The sequence below is a fragment of the Lissotriton vulgaris genome, chromosome 3_1 (assembly GCF_964263255.1).
Source record: "Lissotriton vulgaris chromosome 3_1, aLisVul1.2, whole genome shotgun sequence".
NCBI lineage: Eukaryota > Metazoa > Chordata > Amphibia > Caudata > Salamandridae > Lissotriton > Lissotriton vulgaris.
The window spans coordinates 339,938-364,743 of NC_141689.1; the positions used below are offsets into that span (position 1 = coordinate 339,938).

Genomic DNA, 24,806 nt, shown 5'->3' on the forward strand with positions numbered 1-24,806 from the left:
CGGGAGGGCTGCGGCTCCGTTTCCTCTGACGATGAGGTGTGCCCGACTTCCGGTCCGGAGGAGTTAGCAGTCTAGCTGCACTCCGGACGCGGTTGTGAACCCAAGCACTTCCAGGGGAACCACATAAGGACTGTGGTTTCCGCCCGCTCTGTGCTTCGAATACCGGAACCAGTGGTGACGCTTTACCGCATTGACCTGCTCTCTGCTAACGGCTCTCCTGCTTCACGCCGTATCTTTTTGCCTGCCTTCCTGTTCCCACATCGCTGAGCACAGACTCTTTTGCTGGCGCGTCGCACTGGGAGCGTCCTTGCCGGTTTGCCTGCAACGCGCTGGAGGCGCCTTATTCTTCGGGCCTGCCACGCACTAGGAGCGTCCTTGCCGGTTTGCCTGCAACGCGCTGGAGGTGCCTTATTCTTCGTGCCTGCCACGCACTAGGAGCGTCTTTGCCGGTTTGCCTGCAACACGCTGGAGGCGCCTTATTCTTTGTGCCTGCCACGCACTGGGAGCGCCGTTGCCTAAGTTCCTGCCACATCACGCTGGAGCGCATTTGTTTATTTTGTATTTCCTATCGGGCTGGAAGCGCGTTTGCTGATTTTGGTTCTATGCACTGGGAGCGCTCCTGCCTAAGTCCTTGCCACACTGCGCTGGAGCGCATTTATTTTGTATTGCCTTATCGCGCTGGAAGCGCATTTGCTGATTTTGGTTCTCTGCACTGGGAGCGCCCTTGCTGATTCTGGTCACATAGCAGTGGATGCACCACAGCTGAATTATCTCTACCTCACGCTGGAGCACAGTTACCTTAGGACAACCTCTACAGGTACTGTAACCTTCCTTACGTATACTAGGAGGAGTAGAAGGGATTGATTGTGTGTTTGTGTCCAGTACTAAGGGGCTTTTCTTTCTCCTCTACAGCGGTCAGGTATACCCAGTGGGTCCCCAAACTGAGAGAGGTTCCCTTCACAAGCACTCAAGATCATCTCACGTTCTCTTGCTTCTTCCCCGTGCCCATCATCACCCTAAACTGCGTTCATGTCAGTTTGGGGGTAAGGTGGGTTCAGTGGTGGTGGCTCATGTCGTCTCTGCAAGATCACTTCACAAGTCACAGGTAAGACTTGTGGGGTCCTTGACACCCAAATAGCAACCCTTCGATTCAGTGGGGCAGCGAGTATTGGACGCAGAGAGATGATTGGATTTGGTGGCAACTGCCCAGACAGGCATGGCGGAGACCTGCACAATTATGGAAACTCAGCTGACGGCCACCTTGGAAAAACTTAGAGACTCAAAAAATCACTCGCAAAGAGAGAACCTCTGCCCTAGGGCTCCTCAATGAGGAGATTTCAAATGCAGCTTTGGAAGCTTTTGTCACAGTGATGCTCTCCTCGCTATTGGGAGATAGCCACCCTGAGATCATGATCGACCGGATTCACTGTGCTAGCCCCTTACGCTTGGATGCCTCTGACTTTGGTGTCACTTACAGCCTGAGCAGGTTCTTCAATACGTGTCTCTGCTCCTCTTTTACAGACATCATTAGATAACCCGGGCCTCATTTTCCACCCGCTAGGCAACACCATCACATTCACAGAACACCTGTCCGGCTTCATTGCCCACTGTTCCCTCAGAGATATTAACAACCTTATTCTGGGCGACCTCAATCTTCACTGGAATGAAGAAAACAACCTGCTAATACAGAACTGAAGGAGCTGCTTCACAGCAACAACCTTATCCAACACTGCTTAGAGGAAACCCATAACAAAGGAGCAATCCGAGACGGCATTATCGCCCAGCACGACAATGTCATGCACCACCGCAGACTGGTCCGACCACCACTTAATCCTTTTCAACCTCACTCAGCCTATCACACCTAAACCCCCCACCCAAAACCCTCCGAAATGGGCTAGAAACTTCACCCAGATTAACATGACTGACCTAGAGAGAAGGGTTAACTCTCTCCTCACTGCCTCCATGGACGATCTATCCACAACAGAACTCACCGCCCACTACAACACAAATATGACATCCATTCTAGATCAAGTAGCCCCCTTAAAACAACACATAAAAAACAGGAACATCCCATCCAGATCTTGGTTCAACACGGAAATCAACAAAAGAAGACAACTAAGAGCTACAGAAACACTATAGAGGAGCAACCCCTCCTCAACCCTACTGGAACAACTAAAAGCTGCCTGAAGGAAATACAAAAAACACATCAGCAGCAAAAAATCCACCTTCTTCTGCGCCGCCCTGGACAACGCAAAAAACAGGCCCAACAAACCATTCCAAATCATCAGACAACAAAGCTCCAAACCCCCGGAATCATCCCTACAGGCCTCCAAAGACTTGTGTGAAAACTTTGCCAACTTCATCGCAGATAAAATCACCAAGATTGAGCTCTCACTGGACATCAACATCAACCTCGTCTGCAAAAACCTGCCTCCAGTGACAGTTGATAGCTCGCCCAAGCACCCCACAAAAACCTGGAAGTTCTTCAACCTCATCCCGGAAACTGAGATCCTCAAACTGATCTCCACCTCCAAACCAGCCTCTCATATCCTTGACCCGATTCCCACCGAACTGACCAAAAAAATGGAGTCTCTCCATAGCCCCGTTCTGGTGCAAGATCATTAACAGCTCCCTGAGAACTGGCATCTTACCTGAATGCCTCAAAGTTGGCCAAGTCATGCAACTACTAAAAAAACCACAGGCCTTCACTCCAAGGAACTGAATAACTTCAGACCAGTCCCCAATCTCCCCCTCCTATCCAAAATCCTGACTCAGCACATGGATAACATCTACATTCTTGACCCCCACCAATCGGGTTTCAGAAAAGGCTACAGCACCAAGACCGCGATCCTTAACATCACAGACGACATCCACAAATCCCTTGATACCGACCAATGCTGCCTCCTCATCCTCAAAGACCTATTGGCAGCCTTTGACACGGTTGATCACCAACTTTTCATCAAGGCTCTACAAGAAAGGGTAGGAGCTGATGAGGTGGTCCTACGCTGGTTCTCCTCCTTCTTACACAGCCGCTCACAAATGATAAAAATAAACAACTTTACCTCTGACCTACACCCTTTCAACAGGGGTGTCCCCAAGATATGTGCTCTCACCTCAACTGTTCAACATATACATGGAACTCCTCACCACCATACTCAAAAATGCTAACATCCCTTTCCACCTATATGCAGATGACACCAAAATCTATCTTGAAACCTCCTCCATTGATGATATTCACAGACTAAATGTCACTCTAAAAGAAATCCAACATTGGCTGTCTCTTAACTACTTAAAACTCAACCAAGACAAAACCGAAATACTCCTCATCTCCAACAAAGAGAACCATCATATGTCAGAATGGCTAAAAGCTTTGGATGCTCTTAACGGCAATCACACTCTGACCCACTCTGTTAAATCATTAGGAATTACCCTAGACTCATAACTCGACATGGCCAAACACATCAAGAACTCCACAAAGAGCGCCTTAGTCAACATAAAGTTACTTAACAAAATTAAACCATTCATCCCAACCAACGACCTCAAACAAGCCACCCAATCACTGGTGCTATCCAGACTAGACTATGGGAATGCCACCCTTACTGGTACAACAAAATCTCAACTAGCCCTTCTCAAAACTACTCTCAACGCAGCAACTAGAATGGAATCAGGAAATACGATCACATCTCACCAGCACTCAGAGAACTAAAATGGCTCCCAATCGAACTGTGTGTCAGATACTGAACTGCTTGCCTCACACAAAGACCTGCACACATGGAAACCGGAGTATTTGTCTGCCAAACTCAAGAGGGCTGTTCAGACAAGGAACATCAGGAGCTCCAGTACCCTACTACTCATCCCCATGAAAACTCGCAAACAAAAAACTGCTGCCCGGTCCTTCGCCGAAAACGTACCCAAAATCTGGAACGCCACCCCAGTTGGTATCAGGACTATCCCGTCCTTCACTAAATAAAAAAAAACTTAAAGTCCTTTTCCCCAACCGCTCCCTCCCGAATGAATAGCCACCATCAAAACACTATCCCCTGCTTGTCGTCTCTTTCTGGCATTGTAGCTCTAAGACTTACCTCCTTCCTGCTATTCAACCCCCAACTGCTCCCACCCCCCCCCCTTAATTGGTTCAACCCCAAGACAGCGTGCACTCTATGAGGTTATCTCAGGACTCACAGACTACCTCAATGCTGCTCAGCACACTTGGACTGCAAACTTATATGTAGAATACTGCTTTTTGTTTGAATCTTGCTCAAAAACTGCGATACCCTCCGGTCAGGCTAGCGCTATATAAAACTCCTTAATAAATAATAAAAAATAAATGGAGCAACTCAAGGGGGTCAATGCACTGGACACATGGAGAGACCCTCCTCCATCTCCCACCTCTGCCCCCCACAGAGACCCAGATCAGCTCTGGTCCACTCAGCTGCTTACAGGGGGAAGGAGCTGAAGTGAACTTGTTGTTATGCTTGGACCTGAATGCTGCAGAGAACTTTGGACAGCAGCAGCCTCGCCTGCTTGTGGGATGGGTATGCACAGGTCTCAGATTGTCCTACGACCCACTGCTGAGGGGCACCCAGCAAACCCCATGCTTTCTGGGAGGAGAAATGTCTTTGCCTGCAGTGAGACCTTGTGAGCTCTTGTTCGTCATCTGGGACATATACTGGTTCTTAGGCTGTAGCCGACGGAGGAGGAAGGGAGAGCCACAAACTTTCTGCAGTGGTCTGGATCAGATTAGGCAGAACCCCTAGATATGATGCCCATACCTGGCCACGGAGACAGGCTTCCTGCCCCTCCTCAGCATGTACATTGGAGGCCACCGCCTTCCACCCTTGATCGTTGGGGTGCAGTGCACCCCGGTTGTTGCACCCTGTGGTAGCGAAATGCTGTGGTTTGACTAGATTCGTTTTTTTCTTTTTTCTACTTTTTCCATGTTGGGGACATTTTTGGGGGTGGAAGTGAGGGGTCTCTACCGGGTCCGCCTTACTGACATCCTTTCATTGACCACTACCGCTTAACATCAATGCACGCACCACTCGCACAGAGCAATGCTGCAGATTGTCTCACTTAATGCACGGTTTTTGAACTCGAATAAATGGGGGGCTATTTGGCATGGACTGGGAAGCCACGTGCCAGATATAATTTGTCTATAGGAACCCACAAAATATGCGCAGACCAGGATAAACTGAAGCACAGGTCGTAACCTACAAGCTATCACTCCTCAGCCGCCATCAAAGAAAGGGGGTGGTTGGTGGCAATATAACTGAAGCGCAACCTCCCCATGACAGTGCAAGACGTTTGGGCAGATAGAGATGGGAGATCTCTCATCCTGGTGGGCGTAATAGGGGGACAACTCTTTATGGTGGCCACAGTCTATGCCCTAATTCATCCCGAGATGGAAACCTCGTAATTTTCTTGGAAATGCAGGCAGGGGTAGCCCAGGGAGAATTTATACTCACAGGCAACTTTAATGCAGTGTGGGATCCTCGGTAGTTACACCCTGCCTTGACGGCCTTCACTTTCTTCTTGCATGTTCATCGTACACATTCACCAATGGTTATGTACTGTTAAGCAATACCTAGGTAGGATTGACAGACGAGGCGGATATTGGGCCAATATCGGTCTTGGATCATGTTCAAGTTATAGGGAAACTCCTCATTGGTCAGCGATAACGCAGTACACACATTGCCCGCCAGCTCTTTACTTCATTCACCAGCTACCTCCGTGTCCCCCTAGCTCCCGCCAGCGACCCCAGGCTCACACTTCCTTCACTGGTGATTATCTCCCAGCTCCCTTCATTATCCCTCTGCTCTTTTCATTGTTCCCCGGCTCCTTCCATTGTTTCTGGTAACCTCCACTGCACCCCAGCTCCATCCATTGACCTCTAGTTAACCTCCATCGTCCCCATCTGCCTCCAATGTTTCCCATCTACCTCCACTGTACCCAGTCTACCTCTATTGTCCCTCGGCTACCTCCACTGTACCCCTGCTAACTTCACTGTACCCCGGCTACCTCCACTGTACCCTGGCTACCTCCACTGTACCCCGGCTACCTCCACTGTACCCCGGCTACCTCCACTGTACCCCGGCTACCTCCACTGTAGCCCGCTAACCTCCACTGTAGCCCGGTTACCTCCACTGTAGCTCGGCTACCTCCACTGTACCCCCGCTACCTCCACTGTACCCCGCTACCTCCACTGTACCCCGGCTACCTCCACTGTACCCCGGCTACCTCCACTGTAGCCCGGCTACCTCCACTGTAGCCCGGTAACCTCCACTGTAGCCCGGCTACCTCCACTGTACCTTGGCTACCTCCATTGTACCCCGGCTACCTCCATTGTTCCCCGGCTCCTTCCATTGTCTCTGGTAACCTTCACTGCACCCCACCCCAGCTCCATCCATTGACCTCTAGTTAACCTCCATCATCCCCATCTGCCTCCATTGTTTCCCAACTGTACCCAGTGTACTTCTATTGTCCCTCGGCTACCTCCACTGTACCCAGTCTACCTCCATTGTCCCCAGTCTACCTGCATGGGCCCCCGGCTACCTCCATTGACTCTGGCTAACATTCACTGTCACCCCAGCTCCATCTATTGACCTCTAGGTAACCTCCATTGTTTCCCTATCTGCCTCCACTGTACCCCGTTACCTCCACTGTACCCAGTCTACTTCTATTGTCCCTCTGCTACCTTCATTGTACCCCAGCTACCTCCATTGACTCTGGCTAACCTCCATCGTCCCCCATCTGTCCATTGTTACTGCTGGCTCATCCACTGTCCCTCCAATGCCCTCATCTTCCACCAACGACCCACAACTCCCTCTAACATACCCCAGCTCCCCTCAATATTCTTCCACTCCCTTCACTGGCCATCATTAGTCCCCAGCTCCCTTCATTGTCCCTCTGCTTCCTCCATTGCCCCTTGGGCCCTTTCATTGTTCCTTGGACCCGTTCTATTCCCCCCTATGGACCTTTCCATTGTCCTCCAGACCCTCCCACCGGCATCCTCCCACTGCCCCCCAGCATCCTCCATGAGCCCCAGCACCCTCCACTGGCCCACTGACCCCTTCCCTTCTCCTAGGCACCCTCCACTGACCCCCACCGTCTTCAATGCCTATTAACCCCCTTCATTGCCTAAAGCCCCCTCCATTGCCTCCAGCCCCCTCTATTGCCTCCCATCACATTCCAGCGTGCCCCCTCCAATTCCGGCTCCCTCCATTATGCCACTGTTCCCTTCACAGACCACCACTTGACCTCAATGACCACCCAATTATTTATATTTTCTCATTAATCTCAAGCTCTCTTCATTCATCTTCTTCCCCAGTTTTTAGCATGATCCACCCGCTTGTTATGTAACCACAACCCCCTTTGCTTCCTCTTCCATATGGACTAGTACGAGAGCATCATTAGCCTGAGCTTCCTAGATGAGCTGGGCGTTCCATTCAATAATACTAAGAGCACTTCAATATCCCACTGCTCTCTCCTTTATTCCCGAGCTCCTTTAGTGGCCCCTGCTCGCTTCTCACTCCATCGGCCGCAATGTCCTCAATAAACCTGCAGTCGCTTTCGTTAAATTCCTGCTCCCTTCACACAGTGCTGCTCTTGCCCCCCCATCCGCACTCCCATCACTTAGCCACAACTACCTTTATACACACTACGCCCTTTCACATCACTCCTCTGATTAGACTCCAACTTCCTTAATCATCTTCCTCCTCTGTTGATTAGTCTTCGAGTAGTAGGTCATTAGCCCTCAACTCTCTTCACTGATCCCTGGTACTGCCATGACTCACCCCGGCTCCACTATCATTAACCCACAGCTACGTTCGTACCTTCTCTGGTTTCCTCTTCCTTACAGACGAGTGTCAGAGCATCAGAGCTGCAACCTTTAGAAGCTTCACTCGCCAAGTAACCTTCGATCAACAGGACAGCACTTTTCATGGACTGCACCTTGAGATGGCTCAACCAATCCTGAGCACCTGGTGGTAGGATCTGGACAAATTGTTCCAATATGATGAGGTCCACTATTTCTGTTGGGCTACGGATCTCTGGTTTTAACCACATCCGGCACCACTCCTCCAGCTGATTAGCCAAAGTTTGCAGTCTGACCTCTGGTGTGAATGTAAGATTACGGAACTTTTTACGGAAGCTTTCTTCACTCATTTCGGTTTCATCCAGGAGGATACCTTTCTGTGTATCATAGTCTTCAGCTGTACGATGCGGCAAACCTTCGTTGGAGACATGAGCATCTCTTGCGGACATGGAAGACGAAGCTTCACAAGAATCCTTTATCCACAAGGATCCTTCAGCTGAACATCCGGAAGCCAGCAGAAACTCTTCGGGGTCATCCTCAGGCTCTATCTTCACACACTTGATATCATTGGCCAACGATTCGGATGTCTTTAGGAGCTCCCCTGGCAATGTCTGCTCAGTGACTGGTGCCTCCTGAATAACTTGCACCAGTGATTCCACCTTGATCTGTGTACTTTCCGCACTGTGTCCTAGCTCCATGCTGCTGCAGTTCAGTTTCACTTTACTTTGGGAGGTGTTGCAATCCAAATGTTTGGGGTGTTTAACACTGTTGACTGTACGGATAGCAAGACGGGTTGAAAAAAAAGCTGAGTACTGCTCCAAATCAATAGATGCTCATTTTGGAATTTAGATGAGTCGCAATTTCTCCGGTCACCAAACTTTCTGAAAAGCACCTCAAATGAGGAGGATGTAGGACACACCTGAAACAGAAACACAATTGTAAGACGTTGCAGATCATGAAACAATTACTTTGTACTTATTTGTGAACTCAGTTATTTGGACTCTTACCCCATAAAAAGACATGTCAGTGGATTTCATGTTTGGTCATGATTTGTGTAAAAAGAAAAGCGTTGCACTTCAGGGGACATGAGTGTAATTCCGCATTATTGGTAAGGGCATGTTAGAGAGGCGGTAGGTCTCTGCAGCAGCAGAAGGAGGAGTTATGCCACCAAGAGAAAATCATTAGGGTCAGTGTGAGTCCAACTTCTGTTGCCGGTCATAGCAAAGGGTAAAGCAGGAACAGAGAGAACTTAAATACACTAATTGGCTCCATCGGCTGGGGCCTAAGTAGCAATATGAAGATTCGAGGACAGTGAAACGGATGCCCATTAATCAAGAAATCTGTGAAGAGAGGTATACAAGACTGTAGTCTGCAGAAGATCCTCTGCACACGCTCAAAGTGTAAAGTCAAATGACAATAATAAAAACAAGCATTTGCAATGCAATAGGTCTCGCATTATTAAAGTTGGAGCTATTGGCATTGCTAAATAGTGCAATATCAATAGGTCAAACTTTAATATTTGCGAGACCTATTGCATTGCAAATGCTTGTTTATGGATGCTTTAAGCTGCAAAGGCTTACTATGGTTAATACACGGGTGGACTTTTGTAAATAATCAATAGGTTGTAGGCTATGTTTTTGCAATAAACAGTACATATTTGCCTGCTGAAATGTGTATCAGTTTCGAAAGAATGTGAGGAATGTCACCCCATTGACACGTTTGAATATGGCATAAGCTACTTCTTTTTTTTTTTCCAAGTTGCTGTAAAGCAATGAATGACACGGGAGAGGTGAACAAACATTGATGGCAGGTCTGCTAGAAATAGAAGGCAGCTATACTGATTTTTTAAATCTAGATTCTCTCCCTGGTATGAGGTTGTAAATGATCTGTATCTTTCCCCTTTGTTTCAGACTAGAATCAATAGTCTGCCAATCAGTGCTTCATGTTTCCTTATTTATACGTTTTGCTTCTTATGAAATGCATTTCTATGCATTCTCCATACTTCTCTACATTCACCACACCTCTCATGTTGCTACTAGTCATAACCATGAAGTTTCCATTGCTCCCTATTTTTAAACTCTAATTTATCCTCCCTGCACTCACCTCTGCCTCGACATACTATTTCGGAACTGAATTCACACGGTCTTACCCGTCAGTCTCTTGTTTTATGGCCTCATTAAACACAACGTTAACTCCTCTTCCCTAAATTAAGTATGTGGTTAATGTACTTACCGATATTCATGGGCTTTCTTAATTTTACCCCACTCCTTTTGGCATTTTAACTCTGTTGGTATTGTCTTCAAATATGCTTTCCTTCACTCTCATTCTCATAACAGTCGGGCATTCGAAAACAAATTGGACGTGGATAAGACAATGTTACCAGAAGTGTTGTCATGTCTTCTCTTGCACAGTCACAGGTGTTGATAAACATTCCTTTACCCTTTTTATGACCAAATACCCCTTTCTAGGTCTCGGCCTGCGAAAGACTGCGCACATGTGCAGTCGAGCTGGCGAGATTTAATGATGTAGAGTGAGTTTCACTAGCGAGGTTAAGCCCTGCCCCTCTTTTCCATTGGCTGGCGTCACCATTCATGCTAAACACCTGCCAATGCCCCAGACCCAGGAACTGCCCCCTGTCGATGCCCCCAGACCCTGACACTCTCACCTGTCAATACCCCAAACCCTGATACTCCCACCTGCCAAGGCCCCAAACCAAGGAACTACCTCCTGCCAATGCCCCAGGAACTAAGTAAAGTTTTTCGGAACCCCCCTGAGTCAATTTCTTTCAGGTCAAGGAGAAGAGGGGAAAGCAAAAACAATCACAATAGAAGGATCTCGATGCTTGGTGCATGGCGCCGAAGGAGAGGAATGCAGGACTAAACAGTGATTTGACGAATGAGATGTAAACTGGAGATTTAGATGGTCGAATATCTCTTTCAAAGAAGAAAATTGAACAACAAAACAAGAAGTAAATTTAAGGTGCTTACCTCATCCAAGACAATTTGAAAGTGATCTATACGTGCCAACTACAGATTAAACCACAGATGTTACAGTATTGATGCGACACAAGTGTACCCATCGATGAGAACCAAGGTGCTTAAATTAAAATAAGACTGAAGTTCCCCTTCCTGCTTGATAAAGTTAACTCAAGGTAGCTAAAACTGTGGTCGCTGCACTACTAGAAATCTTTGAGCAACTATTAAAACGCAACACCGAAGATTTAAATCAGAATAATCCCAGGGGTAAAGAGAACATATATCCTATATGGCAGGTCCTGATGAAGGTGGTCTCCATCGCTGTTAATTTCCACCGAAACACGTTGCCCAAGTCCTTGTAAAATCCCACTAACTAGAGTGGCTATATATTGGGCAATAGATCGAAAACCAATAGACGTGTTAACAAGTCCAGATATATGAAGTTGTGAATGTGGAAGAGTGAGAGTGAGTGGTGTGTTTGTTTCAGTTCTCTACCTGGAGATATAGTTATTAATTGTATAGTGGTATAGGAATAATGAATTTTGTATTTTGATCTTTTTATGTTAATTATGTAAATTGTGATAAGAAAGAAACCTTTTTATACTAAAAACTAGCAGCCCGCCCCGGCGTTGCTCGGGGGCAGAAGGAGGCTGGGGGCTGCATTTTGAGCATTTGCTTAGTCCCGGCCGGGCCCAACGCCCCCCCAGCCCCCGCCCACCTCAACATTGCGTATACCGCTGCCCGCCCGCCTGCCTCCCGCCCGTCTCCCGCCCGCCCGCCTCCCGCCTCTGCCTTACCTCAGCCGGACTTAGCCCCCACTTCCGGGCCCCCGCCCGCACCGACATTGCCCGGACCAGCTCCTGCATCCCGCCTCGCCTTACCTCCTCGCCGCACGTCACTCCTCGCAGCACGTCGCCGCTCGTCACCGCTCCTCCCCGCCTGTCGTCACCACGCAGGTGTAGGTCGCGGTTAGCGCTATGTCGCGGCCGGCGCTTGTTTTAGGGGACTACTTTGTTTTTAAACTTTAATTTATGTTTTTTTTTATTTTATGCAGCCTATGTCCATCTACACACCTGGAGGATTACAACAATGTATTGGGTGTGTGGATTGGCACTGTGGTTCCCGAGTTTACCTTGCCAAAAGGTGTCTGTTCTCTCTTTATAATAGTAGTATAGATAATGAAAAAAGAAAATACTGAATGAAAAAATTATTTCAAGAATAAAAACAATGAGAAAGTAAAACAAGTGTGGTTTGTTTTGATATGATTATGCCCATAATAATTGGAGTGTATACTCTGAAAAATTAAGAGGTCACGAGGGAGTTCCTTCTATTGTGAATGCCCCAGGAACTGCCACCTGACAATGCCCCAAACCCAAAAACTACCACCTGCCAATGCCCCAAACCCAGGAACTACCACCTGCCAATGCCCCAAACCCAGAACTGCCACCTGCCAATGCCCCAAACGCAGGAACTACCACCTGCCAATGATCCAGGAATTGCCACCTGCTAATGCCCCAAACCCAGGAACTACCACCTGCCAATAACCCAGGAACTGCCACCTGCCAATGCCCCAAACCCAGAAACTACCACCTGCCAATGCCCCAAACCCAGAAACTACCACCTGCCAATGCCCCAAACCCAGGAATTGCCACCTGCCAATGCCCCAAACCCAGGAACTGCCACCTGCCAATGCCCCAAACCCAGGAACTGCCCCCTGCAAATGCCCCAAACCCAGGAACTGCCAACTGACAATGCCCCAAACCGAGGAACTGCCAACTGACAATGCCCCAGACCCAGTAACAGCCACCTGCCAATGCCCCAAACCCAGGAACTGCCACCTTCAAATGCCCCAAACCCAAGAACTACCACCTGCCAATGCCCCAAACCCAGTAACAGCCACCTGCCAATGCCCCAAACCCAACAACTGCCACCCTCCAATGCCCCAAACCCAGGAACGGCCACCTGACAATGCCCCAGACCCAGAAACTGCCACCTAAGCTGTCTTTTCATACAGTTGGGTCTTGAACACCCCCAAGTGAAAGGAATTATAGTTTCTGAGTTAAAGACCAGGATTAGGGGGGAAATGAGGAATAACCAGGGCAGTCAAGATAAGAATTACTACTCACTCTCTACTACTCACTCTCTACTACCCTCTCTCTCTCCTACTCAATCTCTACAATCTAAAGCTATCATCAACTCCTCTCTGGCCACTGCCGCCATTCCATCTGAATGGAAACTTGCTGCCGTAAAACCTTTGCAGAAAAAAACCCTAGCTGACCCCACCACACTCTCCAACCTTCGTCCAATCTCACTGCTCCCACTGCTGTTCAAACTTACAGAAACGGCGGTAAACAAACAGCTGACCAGATTTCTGGAGGATAAACACCTGCTACATCCCAGCCAGGCAGGCTTCAGAGCTAAACATTCTATGGAGTCAGCCCTTCTACACACAGGGAGACTCTCAAGATAGCAATGGATCAAGGAAAAAAAGCCGTCCTGATCCTGCTCGATCTGTCGGCGGCCTTTGATACGGTCTCACACCCCGTATTAATTGGCCGCCTGGCAGAATCGGGACTAACAGGAACTGCCTTGAAATGGCTGAAAAACTTCCTCAGTCATAGGAAACAAGTTACCATATTAGGAAGCCACCGCTCAGACGAAAAAGCACTAAAAACAGGTGTGCCACAGGGCTCCAGCCTGAGCCCAATTCTTTTAAACCTTTACATGACCCCGCTGATTGAGCTCATTACATCCTTCAACATCAGCACGATATCCTACGCTGATGACACTCAGCTCATCCTTGTCCTGGACAACAACGCAACTACAGCAGAAGAAAACCTGAGAGACTGTCTCACCGCAACTTTTGAATGGATGAGAACCCACCACCTCAAGTGCAATTCAGGCAAAACGAAATCCTTCCTTTCGGCCAAGACAACATTTTCTCCCCTAAACTCTGGTGGCCCCAAGATGCCGAAGTCCCGCCGAACACCATCAAGTCGGCCCGCAACCTCGGGATTAGGTTTGATGAAGAACTATCTTTCAAACAACAAGCAGGCACTGTGGCAGGGTCCTGCTTCAACATTATTAAGGGCCTCAGAAGGTTCTTCGACCTCCTCCCCCTGGCAGCTAGAAAGACGGTAGCAGTGGCCCTCATCACAACCCGTCTGGATTATTGTAATAGCATCTACGCAGGCTCCAACAAAGCTGTTCTGCACAAACTGCAGATGGTTCAGAACGCTGCCGCCCGCCTAGTGCTGAGATTACCTAGGAAGTCATCTGCCTCAGCAGCACTTCGAACCCTTCACTGGCTACCTATTCACAAGAGAGTATTATTTAAAATTTTACTAACCACTTTCAGAGCCTACCACCAGTCGGGTCCCACCTATCTGTCCCAAAGGTCTGGAAGATATACTCCCTCCCGCTCACTCAGATCTTCCAACTTAAACCTATTGGTGGTCCCCAGGTTCAGACTCACTACAAAAGGAGGAAAATCCCTAGGAGTGTTGGGAGCCAGAGCCTGGAACAAGCTCCCAGCCCACATGCGTCTGATCCCCTCAGAGAACCTGTTTCGAAAGGCCCTTAAAACCTGGATCTTTAATGCCTCTGACACCTTTTGTCGAGCGCTAATTTAACCCCTACACCTTACAAACTACTTTCAGATCCACTAAATTCTCCCCCTCACCTAGTGTTATGTAGCTTCCCTTTTTCTCCTCTGTGACACGTTATGACTAGCGCCAAGATGCTCCATGGAGTGTAAGCCGCGCTTTATAAAAGCCAATTCATATCTACTACTCTCTCCTACGCACTCTGTACTACTCTCTACTACTCCCTCTCTACTACTCTTTACTACTAACTCTCTACTACTCACCATCTACTACTCTCTACTCTCTCTACTACTCACTTTCTACTACTCTACTCTAGTACTTGCTACTACTCACTCTCTAATACTCTCACTACTCACTCTACTACTCTACAACTCTCTAATACTCCCTACTCGCTCTACTACTCTCTGCTACACACTCTACTACTCTACTAACTCTCTACTACTCACTATACTCACTACTACTCACTCTAGTACTCTCTACAAATCTCTACTACTCACTGGTACTCTCTACTAACACTGTACTACTCCACTACTCACTCTTTGCTACTCACTCTTTGCTACTCTCAGTACTCACTCTACTACTTACTCTACAACTCTCATACTCCCTAATCACTCTACTACTCACACTCTACTACTCTCTACTACTCACTCTACTACTCTTTACTCACTCTCTACTACTAACTATACTCACTACTACTCACTCTAGTACTCTACAACTCTACTTCTCTATATTAATAACTATTACTCTATAGTACTCACTCTACTACACACTCTCTACTACTTACTCTCTACTTCTCACTTTCTACTACTCTACTCACACTCTAATCACTCTCTACAACTCTACTACTCACTCTCTACAACTCTACTAACTATACTACTCACTCTACTACTCTACTTACTACTACTCTACTCACTACTGCTTTTTCTCTACTACTCACTCTCTACTCTCAAATCACTATACTACTTCCTCTCTACTACTAACTCTATACTACTCACTCTATACTACTCTCTACTACTCATTACTACTCACTTCAATACCCTCACTCACTCTCTACTACTCTGTAATACACTTTACTAACTCTTTACTACTCACTCTACTACTACTCTCTGCTACTCACACTCTACTCCTCTCTACTCACTCTCTACTACTCTTTATTCACTCTCTACTACACACTAACTACTCTACTATCTACTACTCACTCTACTCACAACTCACTCTATTACTCTCTCCACTATCTACTACTCGCTCTCTACTACACTCTAGTACTCTTTAGTACTCACTAACCACTGCTCTCCAACCTCTACTCAATGTTACTACTCATTCTCTACTATTCACTACTAAATCTATCTACTACTCACTCTACTATCTACTACTCACTCTACTACCCTCTATTACTATCTAGTACTCTTCGTTAATCTCTACTACTCACTCTCTACAACACACAATCTCCTACTCTCACTTTATACTACTCACTCTATACTACTCACTCTATACTACTCTCTATACTACTGCCTACAACTCACTACTACTCTACTCTCTACAACTCTACTCTCTACTAGTCTACTACTCACTCTCTACTAACTTCTACTCCCTACTACTACTCTCTACTGCTCATATTCAACTACTCACTCTACTAATCATACTACTGATCAAACTACTAAGTCTCCAGTACTCACTCTCTATTGCTCTCTAGTACTCTCTACTCACTATGTACTACTCACTCTCTACTACTCAATCTGCAAAAACAGCATAACCTTACTCCAAACCTGTACTCTTTGCCTAAAGGCACTAGTGCACAAAATGCCATAGGTCTCATCTTTATTACACATAAAGCAATTCTGTTTGTAATCAGGTGGCTTTTTAGCTTTAACAGTGTTTTTCACACTTTCATGAACATAACATGTATATATGTATATATATATATATATATATATATATATATATATATATATATATTACCTACTGGCGATAGCCAGTAGGTATATATAGTTAGGATTTTTTTCCTATGGGACTTTTGAAAATTCTATGTCTAATAACTTTGGCGTTTGTGGACGGAATCGGCTGAAATTTTCAGGAAAATGGCACATTTTGTTTCTGAGCAGCTCCAGAAAATTTGGGGGGGGTTCGTCAAGGGGGGGCCGAGAAAAAAGGGGGGTCCCAAAACGCGTTTTTCCCATGTTAATTTCCATAGGGCGGTTGGACTCACTTTTAGCCCGAACGGCTGAATGGATTTCCACGAAACTTGGCAAAATTGTAGGGACTGGTACCCCGATGTGCCTTTGCTAGGTCTCAATATATGTGCTTCAGTGGATTTTGAGAAATTAACGTTTAAATCAAGATATATATCTGTAACAGCGCTCCGGGCAGCTAACCGGTTCGCGAACTTTTCGCGTATCGGAACTTTGCAAAGCGAAGCTGATTGGCTCTCCGGTGTCTGTCAACATTCTAAACAGTCCGGTGCGGCCGCCATCTTGTCTCTCGGTAGGATCGAGAGACAAGAGGAGGCCAAAACAAAGGGGGAAATGAAGGAAAGGGGGCAAGGTAGACCCCTCCTGACCCCCTAGGATTGATGAGGGGGATATTATAGAGCCACGCCGGGCCCAAAAAAAAAAAAAAAAAAATCCGATTTTTTCGCTGTAGAGACGCGTCTTGGTTCGCGAACCGGGCAGCTAACCGGGCAGCTAACCGGGAAGCTAACCGGCAGTGTAACCAAAAAAAAAAAAAAAATCTGATTTTTTCGCCGTAGAGACGCGTCTTGGTACGCGAACCGGGCAGCTAACCGGGCAGCTAACCGGGAAGCTAACCGGCAGTGTAACGGGAGTCTGAGGAGTAGCTGATTGGCTGTCAATATTGTAAACAGTCCGGAGCGGCCGCCATCTTGTCTCTCGGTAGGATCGAGAGACAAGAGGAGGCCAAAACAAAGGGGGAAATGAAGGAAACAGGGCAAGGTAGACCCCTTCTGACCCCCTAGGATTTATGAGAGGGATATTATAAAGCCACGTGGGGCCAAAAAAAAACAAACGCCGTAGAGACGCGTCTTGGTACGCAAACTGGGCAGCTAACCGGGCAGCTACCGGGAAGCTAATCGGCAGTGTAACGGGAGTCTGAGGAGAAGCTGATTGGCTGTTATCATTGTAAACAGTCTGGAGCGGCCGCCATCTTGTCTCTCTGTGGGATCGAGAGACAAGAGGTGGAAAAAAAAAAGGTGTAAATGAATGAAAGGGGTAAGGCAGACCCCTCCTGAACCCCTAGGATTGATGAGGGGGCTATTAAAGTTCCCTGGGGGGTGAAAAAAAAAATTTGCGATTTTCGCGGTAAAGGTGCTTCCTGGTACGTTAACCGGGCAGCTAACCGGCAGCGTAACGGTAGTCCGACATATTGTGTTTTTTGAACGTTTGTGATATGTGCACGTGTGGATTTTGTCTAATTAAGGTTAAAAAAATATATATATATCTTTAAGCGTGTTCTGGCGCGCTTACGTTTTGGGTTTGGTTTGCGCTGCAGAGACGATACGTCACGGTTATGCGATGCATCATGAGGCGTCTCACGGGCTACGTGATACGTCACTTAATAAAGAATATATTTTACAGCTATAGATATTAGCTTTTAAAAAACCAATGAAATTCACAGAAAAAACCATAGGTTATAGACCATATATAGTTAGGAATTTGCATTTACAAAACCTTGAAAATTCACTGAAAAAACCATAGGTTATAGACCATATATAGTTAGGGATTAGCATTTAAAAAACCTTATTTTATTTGCACAAAACCATTGAAATTCCATATATAGTTAGTTGCACTAACTATATATCGCGGACCCGCAATCCACTGCTAATGATGTCACATATTACATCATTCATGACATGGTCAGTGACATCACTGATGACATCACTGATGACATCTCAAATGACATCACTGATGACATCACTGATGACAACACCCAGTGACTGTATGTTTCTGTAAAGTTAAAATATGTCTTACATATTGAAGAATGAGTGGATGTATAAGTGTCTGGATGAAGGATTTAGTAGGTGCATGACTGACTGTATGAGAGAATGATTAAATGTGTCTCACTGAGTGCATGGGTTAGTGATTAAAGTGTCTTAATTTGGCAATCAATATTTATGTTCTTCTGTAAACTGCTGCATGTTTAAATCAGTAGCTATATCAGTAACTATATGGGTTATTGAATGGTTGCCCAAGTATTTGTATGGGAGACTGAGTGTGTGTGTGGGTGGCTGGGAGGTGTATAACTCTGTGCATAGATGTGTGAGCGGTTGATTCCCTAGGTGTATGGGTTCAAAAGTGCATGTAGAAACAGCTGTATGGACAGTTGACTGTGTGCATGAGTATATTGGTGAGTGAATGGATATCTCAGTTCTACATGTCAAAGTAAGTACATATGTAAAACACACTCCATGTGAGAGTTGACATATATAAATAACTGAACATAAGAGTCAGTGAATGTGAGAGTGGCTGTATGAATCATTGTGAAGTTGTATCAAGGATTGTATAAGAGAGTAAATATGTGTTAGTATATGTTTGAATAAGTAAGGTGTGTATAACTGTATAGTTAAGGAAATGGAGATGTGATTGATTTTTGGCATAACTGACTAGGTGTGTGAGTAACTCCATGGATGTGTGACAGTCTGTGAGTGTCTGTTTACACTGATTGTATCTAAGGTTATATTAGAGCCTGAAGAGGTTCATCGTATTATCACATGAATGATATCATCAGTGATGTGATCAGTAATGTCAAATGAGATGTCATCAGTGATGTCATCAGTGATGTCATTTGAGATGTCATCAGTGATGTCATCAGTGATGTCACTGACCATGTCATGAATGATGTAATATGTGACATCATTAGCAGTGGATTGCGGGTCCGCGATATATAGTTAGTGCAACTAACTATATATGGAATTTCAATGGTTTTGTGCAAATAAAATAAGGTTTTTTAAATGCTAATCCCTAACTATATATGGTCTATAACCTATGGTTTTTTCAGTGAATTTTCAAGGTTTTGTAAATGCAAATTCCTAACTATATATGGTCTATAACCTATGGTTTTTTCTGTGAATATATATATATATATATATCCAAGAAAAGGTTGCCCTCGTAGGAATGCCGCACATGAGGGGGTTCACACACACGGTCCACCGGCAGCAGCTTCGCAGTTCGAAACACTCAATCTCCTCTGGTGCCATACGCGTTTCGAGCGTCCCTGCGCCCTTGGTCACTGGCTGCACAAACAGGAAAACAGTCAGCTGAATTACATGCACGTGTTTGTTTAATGAATTGTTCGAGTCCCGCCCCAATGGGCTGTGGCAAAGCATTGTGGTATTTGCTGTTCTCATTGCCACAAACTCCGTGCATAACCCCAGTAGGTGCCCCTGTGATTCTGTTTTAAAATGATGTCCCAAGTGGGTGGGGAAAGATGAACTGCACCGCTATTTTTTTTTTCTGTGGCATACATATATCTATATGTATGCCACAGAATGCGTTCCAAGTCACCAAACCGTGACCGGGGTTTCACGGAGAAAGAAACGAGTGCCGATGCAGGTGAGCAATTTGTTGTTTCATTCGATATTAGCGCAGCCTGCCAGCATAACGTTTCGGCCTACCCAGAGGCCTTGGTCACACAACGCCAAATCAGAAGCGAACATCTTTTAAAGTGCAAAGTGCAATTGAAAGCTTACACATGATTGGATATCGCTGCACACAACATAATAGGCAGTGAAAAAAGACTCACAGGTTCCAGAACTTTGAGGAGCCCGATGGAAATATACAGCACATTTGACAAGAGAAGAGGACCAAATGTAAAAAGCAGCCAGCATAAAAGCATATCTAAAAAAAATATATACATGTATGAATTCATTATATGCCTAGCCCCAACATTTTTCCTAGTGCAAAGTACAAGGCAAATGTGCAAATAACGCAAAATGCAACCATGTCACCCAAGTGGGTTAGGAACTCATGTGATCAAACCTTCTAAGACCCCCCCATGAGCATGGAAAGTATTTGCAAAGAAAAAAGCCAATTAATGTTAAAAAACCTTGTTATATAAATTATAACACACAATGGAAAAATACATGAAAAAATTAATCATTTAAACAAAATGTCCTCCTATTACAATTATAATGCAAATGTGAAAAAAATAGCAATGTGCAAAAAGTGTAGCCCAAATGGCTTAGTTTGCAAGAATGTCCGTATTGTACAATTGTAGGGGCAACTGTGCCTATATGATGTTGTGATGCAAAGCATGTGCAAAATAGTGCAAAAGAAAGTAATAGTGTACGTGTATAAAAATGATTTTTTCATAAAGATAAAAGCTCATTGTTTGTATAAAAAAAAACGGATCGAGGAAAGAACCTGAATGGAAAAAGTGAAGGGAAAAACCACAGACCATCGGACTGTCCAGAGCCAGATGGTTGACACGGCACTGGGGAAATTTTGTTTCTCACATTACTATTGTCATAATCAAAATGGTGAAGTGGAAATTAATGCCGAAAACTAGAGACCGGTGTAAAAATCTTCACTAGCGTTAAGGCCTGGGGGGGGGGGTCTTGCAATCCAATTTCACAATATACCTAGTTTCCAGTGCTCGTAGAATCTCCGCTCTATTACCTCCCCTTCTAAGGGGGGGGTGGGAGGGGACAACATCTATCACAAAATACTGCAATAGCTGACTTTTGTTGTCGTGTTTCTCTTTAAAGTGCCGAGAAACTGGGTACATGGCATCGTTGGTGTGAATGGCCCTGATGTGCTGGAGTATCCGTTTGTGGACCTGCAACTTGGTACTACCAACATATTGCAGGCCACACTGACACTCCAGCACGTAGACCATGAACTCAGTCTTACAAGTCAGCTGTGTACCAATAGAACGAGGAATGTTGGAGAAGGGTGTGGAAAACTCAGTTCTGCTACCATCATGCTTACAAGCTTTGCAGATGCACATTTCCTAAAGCCCTTGCTAGCCTGTAAGCATGTGCTGGGGGCTACCACCTCAGGACTAGATTTGACCAGAGCCTCGCTCATAGAGCGTGCTTTTCTAAAGGCTATTGCTGGTTTGCATGTCAAAGTCACCAATGACTGGATCATGGCGCACTAAGCTCCAATGTTTGAGAACGATTTTGCGTAGAGCTTTATGCTGCCTATACATATACATAAACATCAGCATATCTATATCAATACCAATAATAATGCATACTTGCATATACATAGATGCACACATATGCATGTTATGTACATTGGACTTTAAAAAACACTAATAAAAGCAAAACTAAAAAGCCACCTAATTACAAACAGAATTGCTTAAGTTTAACTAAAGCCGAGACCGTTGCATTGCAAATGCTTGTTTTAACTTCATTGTGCTTCATTATTTTAAAGTCTTCATATTTGCATATATTGCAAAGCTTAGAATTGGCGACAACAAATAATTCACTGAGTCGGTATATTATGGTAGGAAATGTTGATGCCAAAGACTCAACACTAACGGAGGGCTTTAGCTTTCACATTCTGGGTTGCCGGGGCAGATACTTCGAACACTGTTGTTTGGCCCGTACCGGCCTCCAAAGGAAAGAGGAAAGAGTAAATTCGTCTTTTAGAATCTAAGATTATTACTGTGACCGACATTATGGTTTCATAAAAACGTTAATCTGACAGTTGGCTTATATTTACATTTCCCCTGCTTATGAACTAAATTCGTTTTTTTTGTTGTGCTATTGAACATTTTATGGAACTGGGGACGTAATCTACAATTATGTAAAGTAACTGTCAGTTTTATATTTGATTTTATAATTTTTGTGAAATTTTCTAACTCTGCATGGTGAATTACAATTACATTTTACTATGCCCAGGATTTTAGACTGCAGCCATGTATCGCCTTTAAAGTAAAATGATGTATCTTAATGCATTTCGAGGCGCCCTTGTGTTTGTGATGTTGAAGGAGTGCACCAAATGCTTCATTTTTAATTCGTAAAGTGTTTGGCACCCCTTTATTCCTACCGTAAGGTTTTGGGATAACCGGCCTGTGATGTTGAGTTTCAGTTTCATATGTGTGGACTGCAAACGTGTTTACATTATAGTCGTCGGGCTTCTGAATAGTTTAAAAATGTTTCTCTTGAACATCATACAGGGTCGCCACAGCGCAGGGGCGTAGCTAGAGCTTCTGCCTCCCGGGGCTATCCCCCAGATTGCCGCCCATGGCAGGTAGCGGCGGGGAGGGATCTGGGCAAAAATGATGGCGAGCAGCAGGGGTGGATTGGCAGGGTTTAAGTTACGTTGTCCCTCTCTACTCTACTGCATTAAGAAAGGGTGTGAAACTGCTGCGTAAGCATAGAGCAAACCTCGAAGGTCAAGTCTCAGTTGATGAAGGCCCACCAGCACTAAAATGGTAGCTTAACGCATAAGTAAATGTATCCCTACCTCCTCTTTACAACACTCCATACTTAACTGCTGCTACAAGACCACAGCAGAACAAGCATTTACAGTGCAATAGATCTCGCAGCATTAAAGTTTGAGTTATTGGCATTGTGTATGACAATGCGTTGCATAACATTTTTAGCAAACTTTGAATTGGTGAGCAGTGAGAGTGTGTGCAAGAGTATGCTGTTGCTCACAGCTGTTATTATTCACGCAGCTCTAATGATGCACCTCACGCACGGGGCTGACGCAGTTATTATTCACACAGCTCTAATGATGCACCTCAGGCACGGCCTCACAGCTGTTATTATTCACACGGGGCTGACAGTTATTATTCACACAGCTCTGATGATGCACCTCAGGCACGGGATGAAGCAGTTATTATTCACACAGCTCTGATGATGCACCTCAGGCACGGGCTGAAGCAGTTAATATTCACACAGCTCTGATGATGCAGCTCAGGCACGGGGCTCACAGCTGTTATTATTCACACAGCTCTAATGATGCACCTCAGGCACGGGCTCACAGCTGTTATTATTCACACGGGGCTGACAGTTATTATTCACACAGCTCTGATGTTGCACCTCACGCACGGGGCTGACGCAGTTATTATTCACACAGCTCTGATGATGCACCTCAGGCACGGGCTGAAGCAGTTAATATTCACACAGCTCTGATGATGCAGCTCAGGCACGGGGCTCACAGCTGTTATTATTCACACAGCTCTGATGATGCACCTCAGGCACGGGGCTCACAGCTGGTATTATTCACACAGCTCTGATGATGCACCTCACGCACGGGGCTGACGCAGTTATTATTCACACAGCTCTGATGATACACCTCAGGCACGGGCTCACAGCTGTTATTATTCACACAGCTCTGATGATGCACCTCAGGCACGGGGCTCACAGCTGTTATTATTCACACAGCTCTGATGATGCACCTCAGGCACGGGGCTCACAGCTGTTATTATTCACACACCTCTGATGATACACCTCAGGCACGGGCTCACAGCTGTTATTATTCACACAGCTCTGATGATGCACCTCAGGCACGGGCTTACAGCTGTTATTATTCACACAGCTCTGATGATGCACCTCAGGCACGGGCTTACAGCTGTTATTATTCACACAGCTCTGATGATGCACCTCAGGCACGGGCTCACAGCTGTTATTATTCACACAGCTCTGATGATGCACCTCACGCACGGGGCTCACAGCTGTTATTATTCACACACCTCTGATGATACACCTCAGGCACGGGCTTACAGCTGTTATTATTCACACAGCTCTGATGATGCACCTCACGCACGGGGCTGACACAGTTATTATTCACACAGCTCTGATGATGCACCTCAGGCACGGGCTGAAGCAGTTAATATTCACACAGCTCTGATGATGCACCTCAGGCACGGGGCTCACAGCTGTTATTATTCACACACCTCTGATGATGCACCTCAGGCATGGGGCTGAAGCAGTTATTATTCACACAGCTCAGGCACGGGGCTCACAGCTGGTATTATTCACACACCTCTGATGATGTACCTCAGGCACGGGCTCACAGCTGTTCTTATTCATACAGCTCTGATTATGCACCTCACGCACGGGGCTGACGCAGTTATTATTCACACAGCTCTGATGATCCAAAACTACATCATGGTTTATCACATGCACAGAGAGAGACTGTGTGTGTGAATATGCTAATTGCTCTTCTGGTACAAGCATTCTTGCCTATTCATTCCACTTTCCTCACTGCATGCTCTAATTGTTAGTTAAGGCCCCTAATTAAGCGCTGACACTCAATAGTCGTAAATGATGAGCCTGCAGGAGAAAGCAACAACGCTTAATCAATGCATTTAATGTAATGTTGGGAGCGTGACAGCCATCAAGGTGATTCCACTGTGGTCTACAACAATTAAGACACGCCCTCAGCAGAAGCTCTCCTGACACAAAGTCCAACTGAGGAGAGGGACGGAGAAAAAAAAAGA

At 45.8% G+C, this 24,806-nt stretch overlaps 1 protein-coding gene across 2 annotated transcripts in view; it reads right to left on the reverse strand.

Annotated features, from left to right (window-relative positions):
• LOC147725787 (uncharacterized) overlaps window positions 1-24,806 on the reverse strand; it is a 121,349-nt gene that overhangs the window by 22,511 nt on the left and 74,032 nt on the right. For both annotated transcript variants that reach the window (XM_086959939.1, XM_086959940.1), the window contains one exon: window positions 7,833-8,732. In XM_086959939.1, coding sequence (XP_086816065.1) covers window positions 7,833-8,511 — 679 coding nt within the window. In that variant the 5' untranslated portion in view covers window positions 8,512-8,732. The remainder of the gene's footprint in view (window positions 1-7,832; window positions 8,733-24,806) is intronic.